The sequence below is a fragment of the Muntiacus reevesi genome, chromosome X (assembly GCF_963930625.1).
Source record: "Muntiacus reevesi chromosome X, mMunRee1.1, whole genome shotgun sequence".
Taxonomy (NCBI): Eukaryota; Metazoa; Chordata; class Mammalia; order Artiodactyla; family Cervidae; genus Muntiacus; species Muntiacus reevesi.
Window position 1 is genome coordinate 37,479,322 of NC_089271.1, and position 23,204 is coordinate 37,502,525.

At 45.2% G+C, this 23,204-nt stretch overlaps 1 protein-coding gene across 1 annotated transcript in view; it reads left to right on the forward strand.

Annotated features, from left to right (window-relative positions):
• Positions 1-23,204, forward strand: part of TSPAN7 (tetraspanin 7) — a 127,517-nt gene that overhangs the window by 85,816 nt on the left and 18,497 nt on the right. Inside the window, exons 2-3 of the mRNA XM_065915866.1 lie at positions 18,213-18,401; positions 21,819-21,893. Of these exons, the coding sequence (XP_065771938.1) occupies positions 18,213-18,401; positions 21,819-21,893 (264 nt within the window). The remainder of the gene's footprint in view (positions 1-18,212; positions 18,402-21,818; positions 21,894-23,204) is intronic.

Genomic DNA, 23,204 nt, shown 5'->3' on the forward strand with positions numbered 1-23,204 from the left:
GGACTTTGGTGAACAGTTAATTCTCTCTGCACCTGATCCTTCATCTTGCAAATGGCAGTGTGAATTGTGTGTGCCTCATGGGGTTATTACAAGTATTCAGTGGAATTTTCTGAATGAAAATACTTTCGAGATGGCAAAACACATTTCAGACATGAGGTGATATTTTAATGTTGCTACTTACATAAGATCCAAGAGCCATTTTCTTCCTCCTGCTGCCTCTAATGATTATATAACACCATTTCTTTCCCTACTCTTTTTCTCCTTGTGTTTTGCAGTCCTTCCTCAAAATACATCTCAATCAAGATAAAAATCACCTCTATCACCCCCTTGTGCCCCCTCCTGTTAGTCTCATCCCTTCTGTGGATAATCACTCTTATGATCACTATCAATGTAGGTTAGTTTAGGCTCTTGTGATTTAAATGACTGAAGAATCAACAGATGCCAATATTATGTTATCCCTGTGGTGTAATGGGGGTCCCTGGTGCAATCTCAGACTTGTTTGCCTTTTTTTTTTTTTTTTTTTACTGTATCATTTACTTAAATTTTAAAAAATTAATACCCTCTAGCACTTTGGAAGGTGCTTGTTTCGCATGTGCTTGATCCTTAGGCTCTTGCATCTTCCCAAATGGTTGTGTTAACAGATTGTGACATAGCGGGATGCCTTTTCCTATACAGTATTCTCCACAGTTACCCATTTCTCTCCCAGCAGCCAGGCTCTCATCCTCGTGTCAGTAGAGTCCCGGCTGCAGAAGTGGAAGCCACTGTCAGCTGAACTGGCAAGTCAGATGAGCGTTGGGTTTTAACCCGATGTGGTGATAGGGGCAGTGTAGGCGTGAGGGTGTCCAAAGGGTTCCGCCAGCCCCATTGCAAGATTTAATAGAGAATGGCTTCAGTCCATAGAGTGGAGTCTGTTCTGGAACCTACAGGTTACGTTAGGGTTGTGTCTTCATTTATTTGAGGTCCCTTGGCAGTGAGCCTCAGGTGTGGTAAAGGGCCCAAGCCACATTTTGAGGGAGGAGCTTAGGGCAGCATCTGACCTCCTGGGAGTTGCCAATGGTGTATTCTCCCCACCAGGCACCTCAGTTCGGGGGTCAGGACTTAACGCTCATGTAAGCTGGTTCTGGCTGCCCGACTGAGGTTACCCCAGGGCCTCTTTTGGGCAAAGGCTTGTGCTGGTGATGGCACCCTCTTAAGAGGCAGTGACTTGGTTTTTCTTCCCCCAGAATGTCCTGGTGCTTTATAGAGCATCTAAAGCGAGGCCAAGAAGGTAGACTGTGTTGCAGCCCCTCTCCTTTGTTCCCTGAGGAAGGGGAAGGCCAGGCCAATCAGTGGGTTGCCCAGCTCACAGAGGGTGCAGATTTGATTCCTGGTTGGGGAACTAAGATCCTGCATGCTGTGTGGTGTGGTCACAAAAAAAAAAAAAAAAAAAAGAGTAAGCACCATTCAAAGGAGATAAGTACAGTGGAGAAAAATAAAGCAGGGAAAGAAGGAAGCGAGGAATGCTGGAGGACCAGGGTTCTCACTTTAAAGAGTCACTAGGGAAGGGCCCACGGAGGAGCAGAGACTTGAATGAGTGATCTTGGAAGTCCAAGCAGAGGGAAAAGCAAGTTCAAAGTCTCGGATAAGATGAGGCATGGGGCCATGGTCTTGCCCCCATCACAGTCGGTTGTGTCAGAGGTCACCTGACCTGATTCTGGGCCCCTCACATGCTCTCCTCCACAGATTTGAAATCAGTGTCCTTTGATCTCTGTTGGATGTTCACATTAGGTGGTGTTCTCAAGGGAGGCTTTTGTCACTGTGTGGAGAGACCCAGTCTACACGCATGGGGAAGAATGTGGCAAATGTACAATGGAGGCACAAGTCAGAGTGCTTGCTTCTAGAGGAGGAAAAGGGTACCTCCCTGGTACCTGTCCCCAGAGCTGCCCCCCTAGGGTGCCCAGGATCCTCAAGGAACCCCCCCTTTTGTTCCAAGTGGCTGGTAACACTTTTCTCTGCAACTTCATAGTCCAGGGTTGTGATACTTTCTGGTTGAACAATGCAAGGTCAGATGAGTTGAAAGAAGAGTTTAGCAAAAATAACAATAGCCATTGGTCTCAGAGGTCACAATATACCCATGGTGCCTGCTGGCCCACACGGGCAGCAAGGCAGTCACTCACAGTGTGTGCCAAGCCTTCAATGGCTCTTGACGTTGGGTGCCAACATAGAAGGTGTGACAGCTTCCCCTGCGCCCAGGAAGGAGTGTCATTGGTCCTTAGCTCATGTGGAGTATGGGGGCCTCAACTGATCTCGTCCCTTACACATTCCTTGCAGTCATTTTCAGCCAGTACTCTGTCAGTGGGGAAGAATCTCTGCTTTTTGCTGGGAAGCCTTTAAAATTTTTTTTTTATTTTTAAATTTTTATTGGCGTGTGTACAGTGTTATTGTTCACTTCAGGTGTATAGCAAAGTGAATCAGTTATACATATATCTACTCTTTTTAAAGAGTCTTTTCCCATATATGGGAAGCCTGGTTTTCAAAAGAAGGTAGATGGTGACTGTCAGGGAAATAGGGGACTTAGATTAGTGGCCCCTGAGTTTGGGGTGCCTGGTGACTTTTTGGAACGGCTCATTTGCCAGAGCCCACGGCAGTCGTGTTTGTTTGCAAGCACAACATGGAGGCAAGCATTAACATTTGATGCGGGTTCCACATCCGACTGTCAGTGTGTGTTCAGTCCTTTTTATTTGTCCAGACCCCCACCCACCTCACCCATCCCAGGTCCTCTCAGCAACCTCAGGGCCTAAGGTCAGGTGCCTGTTGATCTGTCCTCCTTGAGGCTTGTGCTATGAAAACACTCTCTCTGATCACATTTAGTCATCGAAAGCAGGTGCTCAATGCCACAGTTACTAACACACGAGGGACACATCTGGGGTTGGGCTGGAAATGGGGCAGTTGACTTGGTCGCCAGCAGAATGTTCTGGTGCCGCAAGGTCCACAGAGTGTTTAAAGTAAGGCTGACCCAGGTAGTCTGCTCACAACCCCTCCTTCCAGTGGGAAGGGGTTCCCATCTCCAGTGGGAAGGTATTCACAGAAGCTTAGGGTGCAGGGTACTGGGTTGGCCAAAAAATTTGTTTTTTTTCTTACCATGGTATAGAAAACCCAAACGAACTTTTTGCCCAACCCAGTGAAATGGCAGTCATATGATATAGGTGGTGAATCCTAATCGTGTTAAGGAAATGATTACTATCTTGGAGCATCAGGGAAGGCCTCTGGGTGCAAAGGGCAATTTAGTTGTGTTTGAAGGGCATGGAGGGCCTGGCTGGGCAATGTTGGGGCAGGAGGGTCAAGCACACAGAAGCAGCCTGTGACAGGCAGGGGTGAGCTTCAGGTAAATAGTGGAGCTGTATTTGTCTGCACATAACTAAGTCCTAATCACACAGCTCTTCTGAGGAGCTATGTATTTATTTTAGAGAGAAAAGATTTCTGATGCAATACACCATTACTAGTAACATTTTATTGGACACCTTTTTTTTACTTTCAATGTCAGGTTTTTGAAAGAATCTTTGCCTCTATGTGAAAAGTATGAGGATTGCCTCCTCTGTAGTTTTTATACATTTATCTTTAAACCAGCTTCATTGATGCTGAAAACCAGCCAGGAAAGCCTGGCTGAGAAATTGTGGAGAGAGTGCCTGTTTGCCTGGGGAAGATGGTGCGATTAGAATAATTGAGCAAACCTTCCTTCAACTGCCATTTCCCCTTTTTATTTTTTATTTTTTTTTTTTTTAGTGGAGTGCAGTTTATTACACCGGCGGGCCCAAGGCAGAGTCTCCTCTTAGCCAAGGGCCCCAACCAGCATATTTCCCCTTTTTAAAGAACACAGCTCATGTTAGTTGTGATGTCATTTCACTGAGCAGGTATTGCTTTTGCTCTTCATGTGACAGAAGTATGTGGCCTAGCATTTATGCTGGCAGATCAAAGGAAATTTTGTGGGACTTCCCTGGTGGTCCAATGGTTAAGACTTCACTTTCCAATGCTGGGGGTGAGGGTTCAATCCCTGATTGGGGAACTGAGATCCCACATATCTTGCGGCCAAGAAACCAAAACATTAAACAGAAGCAATATTGTAACCAATTCAATAAAGATTTTAAAAATGGTTGGGATGATCTCAGTTCATTTCCAAGGCAAACCATTCAACATCACAATAAATCCAAGTCTCTGCCCCAACCACTAATGCTGAAGAAGCTGAAGTTGAATGGTTCTGTGAAGACCTACAGGATCTTCTAGAACTAACACCGAAAAAGAAAAGAAAAGAAAAAAAAAGGTCCACACACAAAAAAAGACTTCTTTAAAAAAAAAAAAAAAAAAAAGGAAGGAAGGAAAGGTTGCTTGGAGTCTGGTAAAGTGGTTGCCCTGGTTCCTGTGTTGCTCCAGGTACTGTTCATTCATGTATGAAAATCTAGGGAGGTAATCAGCCAGGAAAAGCACAAGGCTTCCAGGGCACTAGGCAGGCTCAGAATGACTCTTCAGGCAATTCTGCATTTGCTGCTGGCTTCCCATCCATAGGACTTCCTTGTGTGGAGACAACAGTCTGTTTCCCTCTAACTTTCCCCATTACTGTCTTAAATAGAGACCTTTGAGGACTGGCCTGCAAACACAGGCACCAGGTCTAACACAGTTTCCAACAGAAAATGCATTCTGAGTTGCACACAAGTAGTGTATCAATAATCTTCTGCAATGCAACCCCATTCATCCTTTGGAACATGCTCAGTAGGGAACTTAGGGGAGGGAGGCCCAGGCCCTAAGAAAGAAGAAAGGGGAAGACCATTGCTCCCAGGGGCAGTCTGTAAGATCCATCTCTTCCCATCCCTGCCTTTCCCCATATTTCCTGTATGTTGAACATTAGAAATTGCCTAAAAAGCTCATGGAAATTGGTTCAGAAAGCTAGTTTTCTCATCATGCCCTCTTAAGGTGCACTGGTTTGCCTTGGAAACAAACAGAGATCATTCTGTCGTTTTGAGATTGCATCCAAGTACTGCATTTCAGACTCTTTTGTTGACTATGATGGCTACTCCATTTCTTCTTAGGGATTCCTGCCCACAGTAGTAAATATAATGGTCATCTGAGTTGAATTCACCCATTCCAGTCCTTCTTAGTTTGCTGATTCCTAGAATGTTGATGTTCACTCTTGTCGTCTCCTGTTTGACCACTTCCAATTTGCCTTGATTCATGGACCTAACATTTCCAGGTTCCTATGCAATATTGCTCTTTACCGCATCGGACCTTGCTTCTATCACCAGTCACATCCACACCTGGGTGTTGTTTTTGCTTTGGCTCCATCCCTTCTTTCCTTCTGGAGTTATTTCTTCACTGATCTCCAGTAGCATATTGGGCAGCTGCCTACCTGGGGCAGTGTAAAGAAAACCAGGCTTCTCTTTCCATCACCCATTCACCTGGAGGGGAGGACCAAGGACTGGGTAATATTGGGCCAAGAGGACCCATGCTCTAGAAGGTGGTCCACTTTGTTCATACCACTACAGGAGGCAGAGATGGTGATGGTTGGGGAAACTGCCTTGAGGTAGGACAGAGATGATTTTAACTCATGCCTGTACCACTTAGCTTTGTGGCTTTGAGCACATTGCTGAACCTTTCAGAGCCTCAGTGTTCACAGCCTGCTGTTTATCTGCAAAACAGATGAGTAGTAAATGTGACAACCCTTTACAGTTGTCACAGTGCATGTGTGCTCAGTCGCTCAGTCCTTTCCGACTCTTTGTGACGTCATGGATGTAGCCCTCCAGGCTCCTCTGTCCATGGGATTTCCCAGGCAAGAAGATTTGAATGGGTTACCATCTCCTCCTCCAGGGGATCTTCCCCACCCAGGGATCAAACCCATGCCTCCTATGTTTCCTGCATTAGCAGGCAGATTTTCTACCACTGCACTACCTACTCAGCAAATGCCATTCATCACAGGCCTGTACACACAGTTAAGTGTGTTTCTGGACTGTGCCCTTAGTTCGTGAAGGACTGATCACATCCCCCTTCTGGGCTGTGGGGCAGTCAGATATGATACCGCTGCCTCAGTTGGTGACTCAGCCCATCGCTTTGGGTCACGCCTACTTTGAAAATCAGATGACTTCGCAGCTCCAGAGTGGTTCTCTTCATGTGTGTTTCAGCCATGGTCTCTCATTCCTCTTCTCTGGGGGGAAACCCAAACCCAAAAGTACCTTAACTTTCCCCAGAACATGGTATGGTTCTCTGTTTGCATGTCAAGCTTTACTGATTCTTCAGATTGTTCAGCATGTAGATTTGTATCTGATGTTTGTGAGTGTTAACCTTTCTGGCTCATTCCCATATACACATCTGGTTTTTTTTTTCCCCCTCCTGATTTTTAAAGTATCAAGCTGTAGCTGGAACAGAGCATGTTTCCATTTCTTTAGCTTTTCCTGATTGAAATGGGAGAAATAATGGACAGCATTTTTTAGATAAATAAATTGGAAACCAGCCTGTGGACTTGAGTTTTTAATTGTAGCAGCCAAATTCTCAGGGTTGAGAATCCAGCCTGGCCTCTGTGCCAGGATGCAGGATACTGGTTTGTGAGCTTTTCTTTGTTAAGTGTGGAGGGTTTGGGAGAAAGAAACTTAAGCAGGCCGCTTAAGAAGATGTGCAGGGAAGGCAATGGTTGAGGGCCAGGACTGTGAGTACCTATTCTGCCACTTGGTGGTGACCACCTCAGGCTAGTTTCATAGAGTTATTAGGAGGACTGAGCTAGATAAAGCATTAAAGCACTTAGCCTCGTGCTAGTAAGCGCTCGTCTGTCCCACCCCCTGCCGTAGTACATTTTTTTTTTAAAAGAGAGAGAAATCTTGCTGGTATAAGCATTGCTCATTCTTTCGACTCCCAACCATCAATTATAGACCTCATGGGGTTACAGGATGTTAAGGCTTTGATTTATGTTTCCATTAGTGGTGATGGATTTAGGTGGGACTATTCCATGCTTTCTCACTTAGGCCCCCTTGTGATCAAAAGCAGACATGGATGAAGCAATGTGCTGGATAAGAAGCCAATGGGCCAAAGACTTGAATTGTATCCCAGTGCAACTGCCCGGGCCTTGTAAGAGTTAAGTCCACCACACGGCTTCCTTAGTGCCAACCCATCTCATGGCCTCCGAAGCTCCCCCTTGCTCACCTGTCTCTCATCCTACATTCAATCACTTAACTATTTACTGAGCACCTACTATGAGCAGGCATTTGTTTTGGCTCTGGGGCTACATGAATAAAACAGGGCCCAATTCCCAGTGCTCACGGAGCTTGCATTCATTTTGGGGAGACAGACTAAGAAAGTAAATTAAGGGACTTCCCTGGAGGTCCAGTGGTTAAGACTCCACGCTTCCACTGCAGGGGGTGCGGGTTTGGTTCCTGGTTGGGGAACTAAGATCCCACATGCCATGCGGTGTGACCAAAAAAAAAAAAAGAGTAAATTAATCAGTGTTCAAAGGAAATAAGTACAGTGGAGAAAAATAAAGCCGGGAAAGGAGGAAGTGAGGAATGCTGGAAGGCCAGGGTTCTCGCTTTAAGAGTCATCAGGGAAGGGCCTACGAGGAGCAGAGACTTGAATGAGAGATCTTGGAAGTCCAGGCAGAGGGAAGAGCAAGTTCAAAGTCTCAGAGGCAGGAACCAGGTCAGGAGTGGTGGGGGCCGCAAAGAGGCCTGTGGAGCTGAAGTGTGGTAAGCATGGGGAAGCCAGTGGCGGTCCTGTCAGAGGAGTATCAAGGGGTGCAGGTCAAGTAGGGCCTTGCTGGCCAGGCTGAGAACATGGGCGTTGGTTCTGAAACCTGGAATGTCTGGAAGAATTTTGTTGTTGTTGAATTTTTTAAAAATTTATTTTTAATTGGAAGGGGAGGAGTTTTGAGTAAAGGACTTCTGTTTGAACAGATCACCCCGACTGGGTTGAAAAGGGAGCATGAAGGCAAAGCTGGAGGCAAGGAGAGATAGCAGAGATGGTGGCTTAGCCTAAGTCATACTGCTGGAGATGGCAAAGTGTCTTCTTTGTACTTTTCTGAGATGACTGAGGTTAATTCCCCTCCCCCACAATGCTCTGCTCCACTTCTGAAGTTTCCCTGTGTGTCTTTTTAAAAAAATATTTATTTATTTGGTTGCCTGTGTCTTCGTTGTGGCATGTGAACTCTTGGTTGCAGCATACAGCATTTAGTTACCTGGCCAGGGATTGAACCCCAGCCCCCTGTGTTGGGAGTGTGGAGTCTTAGTCACTGGACCACCAGGGGAAGTCCCCTCTCTGTGTGTCTTATTTGGTGTGTGCAGTGTAGATATTTGATGTTGAAAGTTACTTAAATCACTAATAGGAGTGGGTTTTTTCTTCCCCCATAAATCATCTCAGGAGGAAGTTAGGACCACTAAAAGACCACCACCATCCCGTCGTTGATGTAAGAATCTTGTTATTGAATACCACACACACATTTCTCCCACAGATGATGTTTCTAATACTAAGTCCTCTGGCATGATGTCTTATCCAATTTCACCTGCAAAGAGGCATGAGTTCCCTCTAACACCCCACCCCCTACACCCCCATCAACACATAGCCAGATAGAGCACAAGCTTTCGGGGATTCCTTCACCAACTGACTTCCAGCTTCTTCTGTTTCCTTTTTACCTGTATGTATAAGGCACATGCAGAGAAGGCAATGGCACCCCACTCCAGTACTCTTGCCTGGAGAATCCCATGGATGGAGGAGCCTTGTAGGCTGTAGTCCATGGGGTCGCTAAGAGTCAGACACGACTGAGCGACTTCACTTTCACTTTTCACTTTCATGCATTGGAGGAGGAAATGGCCACCCACTCCAGTGTTCTTGCCTGGAAAATCCCAGGGACGGGGAATCTTGATGGGCTGCCGTCATTGGGGTCGCACAGAGTCGGACATGACTGAAGCAACTTAGCAACAGCAGCAACAGCGTAAGGCACATGGATAGGTGTAGATGTTTGAAAGATGATGATTCCATATAGAAATTATGCAAAGAATGTTTTCACTTTTGAAAAAAAAACAAAAGGAACTCCCACAAAGCTAGATCTGCTCAACAACACAATCCTGAGAGAGACGTGTGCTCTTCGGTCACAGATTGGCATTCTGGGTTGTGTTTAAGGAATCATTGTTAGGACTAGTTTAGCCAGCTTCGTTCCCATGCAGTGACTCCCAAGGCCTTGGGACAGAATGTCTGATTGACCTGTTGTCTGGGAAAATCAGGCGCAGGATGTGGGTGAGGCTTTGGTGGAGACAAAGGAGGTAAAGGACCTTATTTCCTCCCATAAGACCCTTCGAATCTTGATGGACACACAGTTAACAATACAGGGCAACACAACAAGATACAAGGCAATAGAGGGCAATACAATACAACAAGATAAACGCGTGGTCAGCACCAACTGTCTGTCAACACGCATCAATAATAGACTTGTAGCTCTTGTTTATACGGTTAACCCTACGTGAACTTCTTTTAACATATCTTTTCTTATTAGCGTGGAATTTGATCCCTATTTTCAGAGCACTGATCCAGTCCTAGATCACCTGAGGAATGGAAGTAAGGGACGTGGTGTCTGCCCACAGCTTTTCCTTTGGTTGGTTGGCCCTTGCTAGGGAGGCTAAGGTTTGGGACTCCTGCCCCTCTCTCGCCTTTCTGTGTGTGAACTGGCCCAGCAGATTTTAAATATGAGTGAGATCAACTTGGGAGTTCCATGGAGGAGACGTGGCATAAAGGGAGTCCCCCCCAACATTGAGCTTCTGTCACTTTAGCCACTGCAGCTGGTCCTGATTTCTAAGCACATAAATCTCCTTGTAAGTACTGGCCCCCATTCTTAACAGGCATTCACCTATGTGCCATCTATTTAAATATGAGTCATTGGCGAAACCAGAGGTTCAAACTACGTCCAGACAGTCTTAACCTCTGGTTTGCTCACTTCTTTTTACATGTCAGAGTGAGATGCTTCCTATTAGTGTAAATAAAAAACTTGTTTGTTTTAAACATCTACAGGAATAGTATTACTTACCAATAAAAAGCCACGCCAAGAGGCTCAGAAAAAGCTGCCTGATATAATGGAATGTTTCTCAATGTGCTAATAAACATGGAGGGTTTTTTTTTATTATTATTATTCTGGGCTTCCTTAAGAGATTTGTTTAAGAGGGTGGAGACCTAAAGTCCAAAATCTTTTAGAATAATATCCAGGAAATGTGAAACCAATTCAGGGCTGCCCATTCTTTCTCATTTCCTAATGGGATATACAGAGTCCCTAATAACTTGTTTGCAAATTTCCCATGACCCTTTGTTGAATAATGGAAGTAAGTATCAGGTGGAACTGCTTGGGCTGAATTCGAAGGGGGTGAGTTTTTCAGCTAGTAAAAGGCTGTATTTTGATAAAGTGGTCTTTATTATGATTTGAGCAGTGGCAGAGCCTTGCTTTTCTGTAATAGGCCTATTTCAGGTGTCTCTAATGTGTTCAGACCCAGTTTTTAATTCAGAAATCACTGTGACCCTATTGATCCATTTCCATCACTTTCTGGGCCTCTAGGACATCAGAGAGATGGTTCAGTCTCCAGCCAGCCACCTGCATGAACCAGTCCCTGGCTAGACTCCCCTGGGCTGAGCACAAAGCCCAACCACACTGGCCCCTGGTAAAAGCTATTGACCAGTGTGGTCTGCTTCCACTTCCTGAGATATACCCCTCCCTCACTGTCACTTCTAGCCTCAGCCCTCACCTACATCTCAGACTCCCTCCCGAACTCCAGTCCCACATCCGCAACTGCCTTCTGAACCTGTTACCCGCATGGCTTTTGGTCATGAAACACCACAGAAAACAGGACCTGGACCATATGGTCTTTGGGTTTCCTGTTGATTCACAAACTCAGTCTTAACAAGTCAGCATTTAAGAGCATCTCAATTCTCTTATCTTCCCCTTCACAACTTCCCTAAATCTTTTTAATGATACCACTAACCTCCCTGCCATGGAATGTGTGTCCTCTTCTGTACACATACACATTCACCCATTCACATATAAACATAAAAGTGACAGATCAGAAGGGTTGAATTGGCTAACATACTTGCCTAGGAAGAAATTGTTGTTTAGTCACTAAGTCCATGTGACCCCATGGACTGTAGCCCACCAGGCTCCGAAATAGCACAATGCATGTGTCTTATTGCTCTTAAGATGACAGTGTCATCTTCGTATAAAAAGTAAAGCTTGTTGATACGCTGGTGGCCTTATGCATTCTTGGATGTCTGGGTATAACTACAGTGCATGACCCTCTTTCTCTTTCGCAGCAAGCACTTGTCACCTTGGAAAGCTGGCAGAACAGTCGACTGGCCTTGAATCCAGAAATGAGTTGACCTTCCTGTCCCCACAGCTCACAGTCACAGGGAGGAACTAATAAACTTCCTGGTGGTTATTTGCCCAGTGGCACATGTGAAAATGCATTTCAGAGAGAATAGGCTTGTCAAGTTTGAAATTCGGACTTGTTGTATCAGAGTGTAGTTGCTGGAGGAAGCCCCGGAAATCAGGTTTTCCACCTCCTGATCTTACTAAAGGGGGAACTGAGGCCCAGAAAGGTTAGGCAGTCTGCCCAAAGTCACAGAGCTTATTAGTGACAAAACTGCATCTGAAGTGCTAGTATTGTAACCCCAAGTCTAGAGCTCTTGCATTCACCTGCCTTTTAAATATGTTGAATCTCTTTCTGCTGCTCATCTGATGTGAGTCCTCAAGCCCACTGAAAAACCCCAATAAATCCTGGTCCTTAGGCTATTTGAACATATTAAACATTTACACAAATAACTCATAATAATAGCATAAGTTGTAAATATGACAGCTTCGCACTGTTACTTCTTCACACTTAAGAAGTAAACTTCCATCAGCTCATGGGTGTAAGCTGCTGGTTTCTCTCAAACTGCAAAGACTTGCTCTCCCCCGCCGTCCTCTCATCACACACACAGACGTAAGAATGAACTGAAAGCAGGGTTGGTTGGATACTTTTCCTTTTAAAGTCTAACTTCCAAGGACCTTGGTTTTCATTATTGACGATGTGTATGGAGTTTTCGTGTCAGTCATTTTTTCCTGAGTTACAGAATCATCTGGAATGGGGAAAGAACATGTCCCCATATCTGGGTGTCGTGTAGAGTGAATTAACCTATAAACCTCTGGGATAATTGAATTGTGGCTTTCACTTAAAATGGCTACCTAGCTGAGCTTTCTGCCCACAGTTTCTTCTGCCTGTTCATTTCCGTTTAGTTGTAGATTCTGTGTTTTCTATCCCATATAGCTTCTTAGGGAAGGGTGCATCTTCTAGATAGCTTATGCTTCTATAGTTCAGTTTTCGGTTATCTTTTCCCCCTTAATTTCATAATACATGGCTCATGAGCCCCACCTTCTACATGAGCGTCTTCACATTATCCTAATGATGCCACAAACTCCTATTTAGTATATTTTATAGTTAAAGAAAAAGAAAATATGTGGGCTTTGCTCTGTCAAACCCAAACCTGGCACAGCCTTTCATAGGCACAAGAGGAGTGGCTCCAGTTTAATCAGGAGGTCTGTGGTCTGCATGCAGAAAGGGAGTAGACTCAAGAAAATGCCTCTTGATGAAGAAGATGTGGTGTATATATACAATGGAATACTACTCAACCATAAAAAGAACAAAATAATGCCATTTGCAGCAACATGGATGGACCTAGAGATTGCCATACTGAGTGAAGTAAGTCAGACAGAGAAAGACTAATATATGATATCACTTACATGTGGAATCTAATAAAAGTACAAATGAACTTATCAAAAAAACAGAAATAGAGTTATGGATGCAGAAAATAAACTTACAGTTATTTGGGGGTAAGGGGTAGAGGAGAGATAAAATGGGAGATCATATACATGTGGGCATATAAATTGAGATTGACATATACACAATCCTATATATAAAATAGATAATAAGGACCTACCGTATAGCACAGAGAACTCTACTCAATACTCTGTAATGACCTATATAGGAAAAGAAGTTTAAAGAAAAGAGTAGATATATGTATAAGAGACTCACTTTGCTGTACACCTGAAATTAACACAATATTGTAAATCAACTATGCCCCAACACAAATCTTAAAAATAAAACAATTAAAAAAAAAAAAAAAAAAACGCCTCTGGGTGTGTGAAATGGATGGCACTGCTATGTCCCTGTCCGCTCTCTGAGGATGAGGATGCTGTGAGGAAACTTCCCAGTGTTTGCAGTGATGACCTGTCAGGAGCAAGGGGGCTCATTCCTCCCTGCTACCTGTTCTCCCTCTGTATCCACTTCAAGATGAACATAAACCTCAGGAAATCTCTTCCAGAGCTTTTCAGACACCCCTTGGTACAGTGGCAAACCCATCTATGGTTTTCTTTCAGTATAATTTTCAGGTATCGCACCAAACCTTTTCTAGCTCTGATCTACCTTCTCTGATGCTACCATTACAGTTTGCTCAGTCTCCTCACCAAGCCTAAATTAGTAGTAGCAGGAGGTGTTCTGCTCCCCGTACATTTTGAGCTGTGTTGCAGGCATGCAGAAAATATTGGGCCACCATGAGATGCTGGGAGTTAAAAAAAGACCAAGATTCAGCCTGGCTGCTGCTGGTAGGCACCAGGCCTGCCCTCGTTGTTTGTGGTCGATGTAGGAGCATGGAAGGTGGCGGGGCCTTCACCAGGCCATTCAGCATGGTTTTGGCTCTAGTCTGTCCCCTCCTTGGCCACACTACTGGCTGCTTGCAAATTGATTCTGAGAAGGAAGCTTAACTTCCATGAGAAAGCCAAGTCAGTGACATGCTGCTTGATTTCAGAATTTAAGGTCTCTTAAGAGCTGAGACTCAACATTGCATTGGTGAGCTTTGAAGCCACTTATTCACTGCAGCCCAGTGCATAAGAGAGAGGTCAAGAGAACCTGTTCTTTACTTTGCACTCTGTGGCTGCGCATCAAGGCACATGTAGGGGTGAGTGTTGCTGTGTGTGTTAGCAGAATCCAAGGAAAGAAAATCCTGGGACTTCCCTGGTGGTGCAGTGGTTAAGATGCCACACTTCCAATGCAGAGGGCGCAGGTTCGATCCTTGGTCGGGGAACTAAGATCCCACATGCCCTGTGGTGTGGTCAAAAAAAAGGAAAGGAAAGAAAGAAAATCCTATAGTATGTTTCTTTTTCTTGCTAAGAAGCATTATTATAGTAGGAAAGATGTGAGTAAGTGCTCGTTTGCTGTGTTTCATGGGGCTTCCCAGGTGGTACAGTGGTAAATAATCCACCTACCAATGCAGGAGACACAGGTTCGATCCCTGGATCAGGAAGATCCCATGAAGAAAGAAATGGCAGCCCATTCCAGTATTCTTGCCTGGGAAATCCCACGGACAGAGTCACCTAACAGGCTACAGTCCAAGGGGCCACAAAGAGTCAGACATGACTGAACACACACACACACACACACACACACTCACATGCACATTGCCTCTTTAACCCTTTGCTTGTGTTTTTTTTTTTCCCTTCACCTACCTGGCAATTTTCTTCCAAGGCTCATCCCAAGTCCACCACCACTATTTCTAGTAAATACAGTTTTACTCACTTCAGGGTCCATTTTGACCTAACCCCTTCCCCCCTTAACTGCTTATTCTTTTCTTCTTGTTTCTGCACAGTGGCAGTCTTTAAGAGGTACCCTTGGAGGTCTGCAAAAATAGTCCTTTTGCAAAAAAATTAAAAAGAGGAATATTTGTATAATTTACATTATATGAACATTCTAACAAGTTGATATTATATGAGGAGACATTTTATACTCAAAGCAATGGCTGCATTTGCATAAATTATTTTTTGAAAGAAAAGAAATAAAAATGTTATTACTGTTTGCCTTAAAATCGGGATTTGTGTTAACTTTGACATGCTGGATATAATCTTTGTTAGGTTATTAAGTGAACTTCATGAAATCACTGGCCACAGAAGTAAAAGATAATATAAAACTCTTATACTTGGTGAGTAGTATACAGTTGCATTAAAGCCATCATGTTCCAATAATAACTGGCAATAATAGTATATAGAATACAGCTACTCAGTGTACGTATGAAGGGTAACTTAATTTTTGGGGGCAATCATATGAAATCACAGGTGTCTAGATGAGACATATTCAGTCTAAACAGTGCCTAGTTTAATGGGATTTTTGGTTTTGTTCATTACACTTAGATTATAATATTAATATTTACATCTATAGGCAGTTAATGCCAAAGAGGAAAGTAGGGGGGAAAGATTCTCTAGTTTCATTTTAAGTTACCTCTCAGTATTTACTTGATGGAAAAGTTTTGTAACTGTTTGGCACGTGAAAGACTCTTATAAAATGAGGTGTAAGACCCAGAAAAATTAAATGTGTTTGTCAATATATATTAAGCATTTGTTCTGTGCCTGGCACTGTGCTAAGTGTTGAGTGATAAAAGATGGCACTGTCCTTACTACCTACTGTTCACTGAATTGTTACCCCTAAGGAGTAGGGTTGAATCTTCCATTTTGATTCTAGTGGATGAAAAGCATTCTGTTTCCCTTTGGATTAGAGTGGCAGAAAAGGTGTTCAAGGGAGGTACTTTCTTTAGCAACCACCAGGTGTCAGTAGAGGACTTGGAACTCTTGACAACAAATGTGTTCTTGGTTTTCCTAACTCACTAAGGCCATCCCTCTTTTGACTTTTCAAAGGCGGTAGACCTCCATTGGGCCGCTGTCTCCCAAATATTAGTGTCAAACACTTTCTCCTCAAAATTGCATCACATTCCTTCACCTTATAAAAGTAGCACAAATTTCTTGACCTTTTTCTACTTTAAAGATTTTATTTCTGTGTTTCACAGTGATGGCTCCAGAGTAGGGGTAGGGGAGATTCAACAAGCTCCTGTTGTTTCTGCTGATCCCATTCCCCAAACTGCTGGAGCCCACTGTCAACTGGTATGGGGAAAGGTGGAGGGTCTGTTTTTTTCCTTGCACAAGGAAACAATTTGATGGTGGAGCTTGATGGCTCCAAACTGTAGAAGGAAGTGTCAAGAGAGAAAGTCCCGGAGATCCACTGGTCCAGGCATTTGATTCCTTGTGTAGCCTGTGTTCACTTACAGACATGAAGGAACGGTATGTTAATTGACAGGGGAAACCTTGGAGAGGCTGGTATTGATTTATTTCATACAGATTTTCTTCAGTTTCTCATCTTGCCTCCTCACTCTATATTTATCTGTCTATCTACCTACCTATCTGTGCTTGCTTGCCTGCTAAGTCATTTCAGTCATGTCCGACTCTTTGCGACCCCATGGACGGTAGCCCACCAGATTCCTCTGTCCATGGGATTCTCTAGGCAAGAATACTGCAGTGGGTTGCCATTTCCTTCCCCAGGGAATCTTCCTGACCCAGGGATCGAACCCAGGTCTCCCGCATTGCAGGCAGATTTCTCTATCTGACTTACTTCACTCCCTATGATCATCTCTACTTCCATCCATTAGCTCATTGTTTTTATTATTTGCCTCCTCACTTGGCAAGTGGTAATAGATTTAGTAAAGTGAAGAATCTGTATGTTGCCTTCAGTCTCAACCCAGGACTCGAACCCGCATCTCCTAGGGAGCACTTGTGGGTCATCAGGGGCTAGGGTGGGAGAAGGTGCAGAAGGGCTACCTTGGACACTCAGGCCTCTTTTCAAGCCTTATAAGATGTCAGAAGTGGTGGCAGTTGGAGGGATGTCAGTTCAAATGAGCTGCTCAGCTGTTGGTAAACTGAGGGAGAGACAGACTGGGAAGCTGGAGACACAAAGTCAGCAGCTGGCTTCAGTAGCTAAGGCTGCCAGGGTGCGTGGCATGCAGGGGTTGGAGAGTCAGACATGATGCACAGCCCCAAGTCTATGCCCTGAAGTAAGTAAGAGCCTGACTGATGGACGGTTCTGTGGTTTAGTACACTGTGGGGATTTCCTTTGGGCCAATCAGAGCAATTTGACAAATCATATTATAGCTAACTCCAGGAACTATTCAGATTCTTCCGACGTTTTATAGTGAATGAAATATCACAAAGGAGGCAGCACATCAATAGGGATTCAAAAATACTTTCAGGATTTTGCTTCTGTAGAGATTTTTGTCATGATAGTCAATGAAGGTCACCTTGTTCTCGAAAACATCATACAGGATATCCTTAAAATATTCCATAAACACATGTGCCATTGAAGAGGTCAACTTCTTACTCCGGCCATGCCCAGCTATGTATTGGGCAGCAGCTCTCAGATCAGACCTGGGAAGGTGCTCAGACCTATATTAGGATGTACATTGAAACACATCATTGACCTGACCCAGAGATTTTTACAGAAGGTAATCCCTGTGGCATCAATAATGTGTTGTTGTTTTTCAGTCGCTCAGTTGTGTCCAACTCTTTGCAACCCTATGAACTGTAGTCCGCCAGGCTCCTCTGTTCATAGGATTTCCCAGGCAAGAATACTGGAGTGGGTTGCCATTTCCTCCTCCAGGGGATCTTCCCAACCCAGGGATCAAACCCACACCACCTGCATTGGCAAGAAGATTCTTTACCACTGAATTACCAGGGAAGTCCAATAATGTTAAGCAGCTTTTTTTTTTAAGTTCTTTAATGTTGGCTTGGAGATCCAACCAGTCCATCCTAAAGGAGATCAGTCCTGGGTATTCATTGGAAGGACTGATGCTGAAGCTGAAACTCCAGTACTTTGGCCACCTCATGCGAAGAGTTGACTCATTGGAAAAGACCCTGATGCTGGGAGGGATTGGGGGCAGGAGGAGAAGGGGACGACAGAAGATGAGATAGCTGAATGGCATCATCGACTTGGTGGACATGAGTTTGAGTAAACTCCGGGAGTTGGTAATGGACAGGGAAGCCTGGTGTGCTGCGATTCATGGGGTTGCAAAGAGTCGGACACGACTGAGTGAATGAACTGAACTGAACTGAAACTGAATGTTGGCTTGACTTCCAGTTAACGTGGTACCTGCCTATGGGATTGTGTAAGGGGCAGATCTAATTGTCCACAATCAGAGTGTCTTTCCTGTATGATGGCTTTGGCTCATGGCCTCTGGCCTTTCCCAGTGCTTCAGGGACTCCTACAACAAGTGTCTGCTTGTTCCCGGAAACTGGAGTCTGCAGATTCTGGCCACGTTGCTCGGTGTCGATTCTCATGTCTCTCAGCAGCAGTCTTACCGTCCCTTCTCCCTCCTGCCCTTTTCAGATCACTGGGGTGATCCTGCTGGCCGTTGGAGTCTGGGGCAAACTTACTCTGGGCACCTACATCTCCCTTATCGCCGAGAACTCCACAAATGCTCCCTATGTGCTCATCGGCACTGGCACCACCATCGTCGTGTTTGGCCTGTTTGGATGCTTTGCCACATGCCGTGGTAGCCCATGGATGCTGAAACTGGTGAGTAGGTCACAACGGAATAGTGCTTTCAGGTTCTGTTTTGTAAAAATGCAAATCACGTGAAAGCGAAGTGGCCCTTCTTGAAGCCACAGACAAGACCTTGATATTCATTGACTCTAATTTTAGTCCAGACTCTTACCTAACCTACCCTTTAGTCCCCTAGAGGGACAGACAAGCCCAGACACAGCCTGGCACAAAAAATCCAGTCCTGGTCCCTCGAGATAGATGATGACAAAGCAGTGGCCAGCAGTTCCAATAAGCCATTTATAGCCATTTATAGCAAGATGGCCTGTTCTAGTTTTGAGTTCAGTCTTAGAAATCTCCTGAAGCATATGATGTGCAGCCTTGGTGGGTGAGGCAGCACCTTGAACATAAGCAGCCCTTCATGCCCAAGTTCCCAGTGGAGAAATACTTTTCTTCCTCCTTGAGCTTGGCCGTGCTCGGATGCAAGAAGCTGATACCTGGCCACCACTGATCCTCCAGGTTGGTGGAAAAGCCACAGTGAGGCACTTCTGCTGCTGTCACCTCCACTAGCACCCCAAGTCAACCTTCACTTCTTACAGGCACTAGTGTTTCCTTTGGTCTAGGGTTGGTAGTCTTCAACTTTGATCCATATCTAAGTCACCTGGGCAGCTTTTTAAAAACACCTCTGCTAGGGACCCACCCCCAGTCAATGGAATCAGAATCTCTGGTGGTGAGGGTCTGGCCACATATTTTCTGAAAGCTCTCCAGGGGGCACTATTGCACAGCCAGGGCTGAGACCCTCTTCCTGGGTACAGTGATTAGCAAGGGGAGAATTAACTTCAGAGGCACAGAAAAGAGAGACCTCTGCAATTCCACCTGTCCAGACAAGAAGGGAAGAGACCTGGAGACCCTGACAGGCCCTGATACTAACTGGCTTAAGTCTTGACGGCAAGGATGTAACCTCTTTGGGCCTCTGTCCCCATTTATGAAAGAACACTATAGGACTAAATCACCAAGGTTTCTTCCAGCTTCAAGACTATGACTGAAGCAGAACAGGGCATGCAACAATGGAACAGTTGCACTCTGGCCTCTTCTGAAGGTGGTTTCACACCATGCTTCCATTTTCTCCTAACACTTGGGACCTTACTGACAAGCAAGCCTTCTGGGGAGTAGAGAAGTTTGGGGGTGGGGATTGGTCTTGATTCCAGTTCCCCGCTGTGTTGTCCTGTGGACTTACTACATTTTATTTATTCCTCACCACCACTGTGAAGTGCAGGTTGTATTTTCATATTGCGTGGTAAAGACTTGGAGGTGTGTGTGAACCTCGTCCAGCTTCACACAACCAATGTGCACAGACCTGGGCTCGGAACCCAGAAAAGCTTCTTTCCAAAGCCAGGACTGTTTCTACTGCAGTATTTTTCATTTGGAGAAAACTTGAACCCTACCACCTGAATGTAATGCAGGCTGCCCCAGTAGACCTTTTGAAGGAGCAACAGCTCTTTTCTGGAAGCTTCCAGAAGCAGAGAGGCTCCCAGGGATGCGAAACTGCTGATCTAGCTGAGCAGAGCAGAAGTCACTTGATTAACTGTCTCTCTAGAATGTTACAGCCCTCATTTAACCTCATTAATTGCAAAACAACTAAAAATAACTATTTTCACTTTATGGAGGCTCAGAGCAGTGGCCTGTTGCCTAACAGTTACTCCACAACATGGCCAGGACTCCAATCCAGGAGGATTTCTGACCACAGAGGCAAAAGTTCTTCTTCCCACCTGCCTCCTAACAATTACTCTCTCACAGTACTGTCTCGTGGAGTCTAGGCCTGGGGTGAGACTCTCCCTAGAGTAAAGTGTGTTTCTAATTGTGCACTGTATCAAGTTGAGAGAGGAGGTTGTATACATGGAGCCTTCATTTCATTACTGGGTGTTTGGTAGTGCCTGTGCTTTCAATGTGCAGAGAGACTAACTGGCATTTTAAAGCTGTATTTCCTCCTTTGAATATAGATGCTCCTAGCAGAGAAAAATAATTTATGATCCTATGCACAGATGTGTACTTTACAAGTAAGCAATATGGCCATGTGCAGGGTACCCAAATTCCAGGGCATCACCAAGGACCATTCCCAACATTTGGGACTGGTGTATTTCATTTCAGGATGAGAAGAAGCAGATTGTAAGACATATGCCTCGTAGGAAAGGAATCAATTCTCTTTCCTTTTATCTACTTTTCAAAGGCACAAAAATGGAAAGCTTTAATGTCTTGTAAGTACCGTGTAATATCCCTGAACTTGGGCACGCATGCTCACGTGCATGCACACACATACACACACACATACACACAATCGCCTTGGAAAGTACAAGAAGCATGAAATGTATAAGAAGCAGTGAGGGTTTTCGATGCTTGCAAACATTATTTGTCAGTAGCATAGCCGATTTGCTTTTCAAAAGGCTATGGAGTCCGCAGAACACAGAGGTAAGAGGCCCATCGCTGCAGGGGCTGCATTCAGGGCAGAGCGAGGAAGGATGTCATGTTGCCTGTGCATATTCCAGCCACTCTGACAAAGGAAGGGGGTTTGAAGCCACTTCGTAGGAGATGTGCTTAAGGAAATGGGAGGGGATGCCCCAAGGGAGTGAAGCAGCTGGGTCCCTCCATGACTGGGTTCTCACACAAAGGGCTGTAGCATAGAAGTTGGGCTGCTTCTGGTGTCTCCTGAAGGCAGATCTGACTCCAACCAGTGGAAGTTACAAGGAGGCCCACTGTGGCCAAGGGGAAGAAGGCTTTCTAGCAATTGAAACAGTTTAAAACCTGAATGCGCTGCCAGCAATGGGCAGGTGGTGGGAGTGTTCTCAACTTGCAGACTCCAAGTGACCTTGATGAAGAATGTGGTATAAAGGGCTCACGCCCCCCTCCCCCAGCACGCTCTACCTCGAGGAGCCTAACATGAAGAACAGAGGATGAGAAAAGTGAAAGTGTTCGTCGCTCAGTCATGTCTGACTCTTTATGACCCCACTGACTGTAGCCCACCAGGCTCCTCTGTCCATGGAATTCTCCAGGCAAGAATACTGGAATCGGTTGCCATTTCCTTCTCTGGGGGATCTTCCTTACCCAGGGATTGAACCCAAGTCTCCTGCATTGCAGGTGGATTCTTTGCCATCTGAGTCACAGTAATGGATACTTAGTTGTAAAAAGCCCTTCCAGATTTCTCCTGGTGGAGCCAACCTGAGAGGCCTGATGTTGGTCCCTGGATGCACTGCCCTTGGCCCATGTGCCCCCAAATGCTTATATGTATTGAATAGATGCAAGCTAACATGGAGGGTCATGTGGGTACATCTGGAGAAGGGGATTTTCCCACTTTTCCACCTAGGTCTAATTCCCTCTGACAAGAAGGAACTTAGTCCAAGGAGGCAGTCTCCTCCCTCCCACCATATCTGACGGTGTCCATGTCCACTTGCCTTGCAGTACGCCATGTTTCTGTCTCTGGTGTTTCTGGCTGAGCTCGTGGCTGGCATTTCAGGGTTCGTGTTTCGTCATGAGGTGAGTATACACCAAGTGGAGAACTCAGTTCTCTCTGGGGGGAGACTTTTGAAACCTCTTGGAATGTGTAAAGGGTACAGAGAGGCTAGCTGACATCTCCAGTGATATTTGCTAGTTTCCAAATGCCACCTACTGTGAGCCGAAACACCCAGAAAATTCTACATGCAGGAATTTCACCAAATCTAAAACCTTACTTGTTGACCCTCACTGTTTCTTTATTTAGCTGCGACATAAAAGGATTCTCTGGCTTGTTTTAAAACAGTGACCTTCCATTTAGGTTAAATACCTTAAAAGCCGCTGCAGTGAGGCATGAATGTGTGTCTGTATATTAGGATTTCTCAGAGGGCAAAGGCAAACCAGATGAGTTGGTTGCCAAAGACAAAGTGCTCCATTTCCCCAAAGCAGCCTGTGCTCTCCTGTCTGCTCCCCAGAATCCCTGCACGGCGCCCCCTGCCCACCGGGGTAAAATCTACACCCCAGTGGTGAGGAGCCCTGTGGCTTTGCTTGGTGGTATGGGGAAAAGGAGAGAAGACAGTCATGATTGAAAATCCCTACAGCTGCACTTTGTTTTCCATTACATGTACAATTTGAGATTTCTGCAGCTGGTGGAAAATCATTTTGAATCCTGTTTGGTGATCATAACTGCCTGTTTCAAGGATACTGCCAGCTGTCCTGTGTCACGTGTGGCCATCTTTCCATGTACCATCGCTGAGGCTGCTCTAGACAATGTAGAGATGCTAATGCAGAGACGGAATGCTCTCATACGATCTGTAGCCACTGCAGTATCACTTTTCAGGTGTATATACTGACGAGAGGTCAGAAAGTGTATATGCTACAAGAAATTCTGGTTCTCACCCCCCTCCCCAAATTCATTATTGTCCCTTCTAAACCAGCTGTCCCCAACATTTTTGGCACCAAGGACCGATTTTGTGGAAGACAGTTCTTCCGTGGACCAAGGGTAGGGGTGTGGTTTCAGGATGATTCAAGCACCTGACATTTATTGTGCACTTTATTTCTTATCTTATGCTGCCACTGATCTGACAGGAGGTACCAGTCCGCAGCCCAGAGGTTGGGGACCCCTGCTGTAGATAACAGTAAAGATAGAAGCAGCTATACCTGTGTTAGGATGGAAAGAAATAGCAAGAGGGAGGTGAGAAAGACAGTGAGGTGGCATGTTTCTGGGGCTCCTGAATTCTGACATCAGCTGCTCGCAGGCCCTGCCTTTGTGCTTGGCCGAGTCTGGTGAGCCTGCCTTAGGCACTGCCCATGCTTTTCCCCTACTGCCCTGCTTTCGCCTTTACAAGACATGAC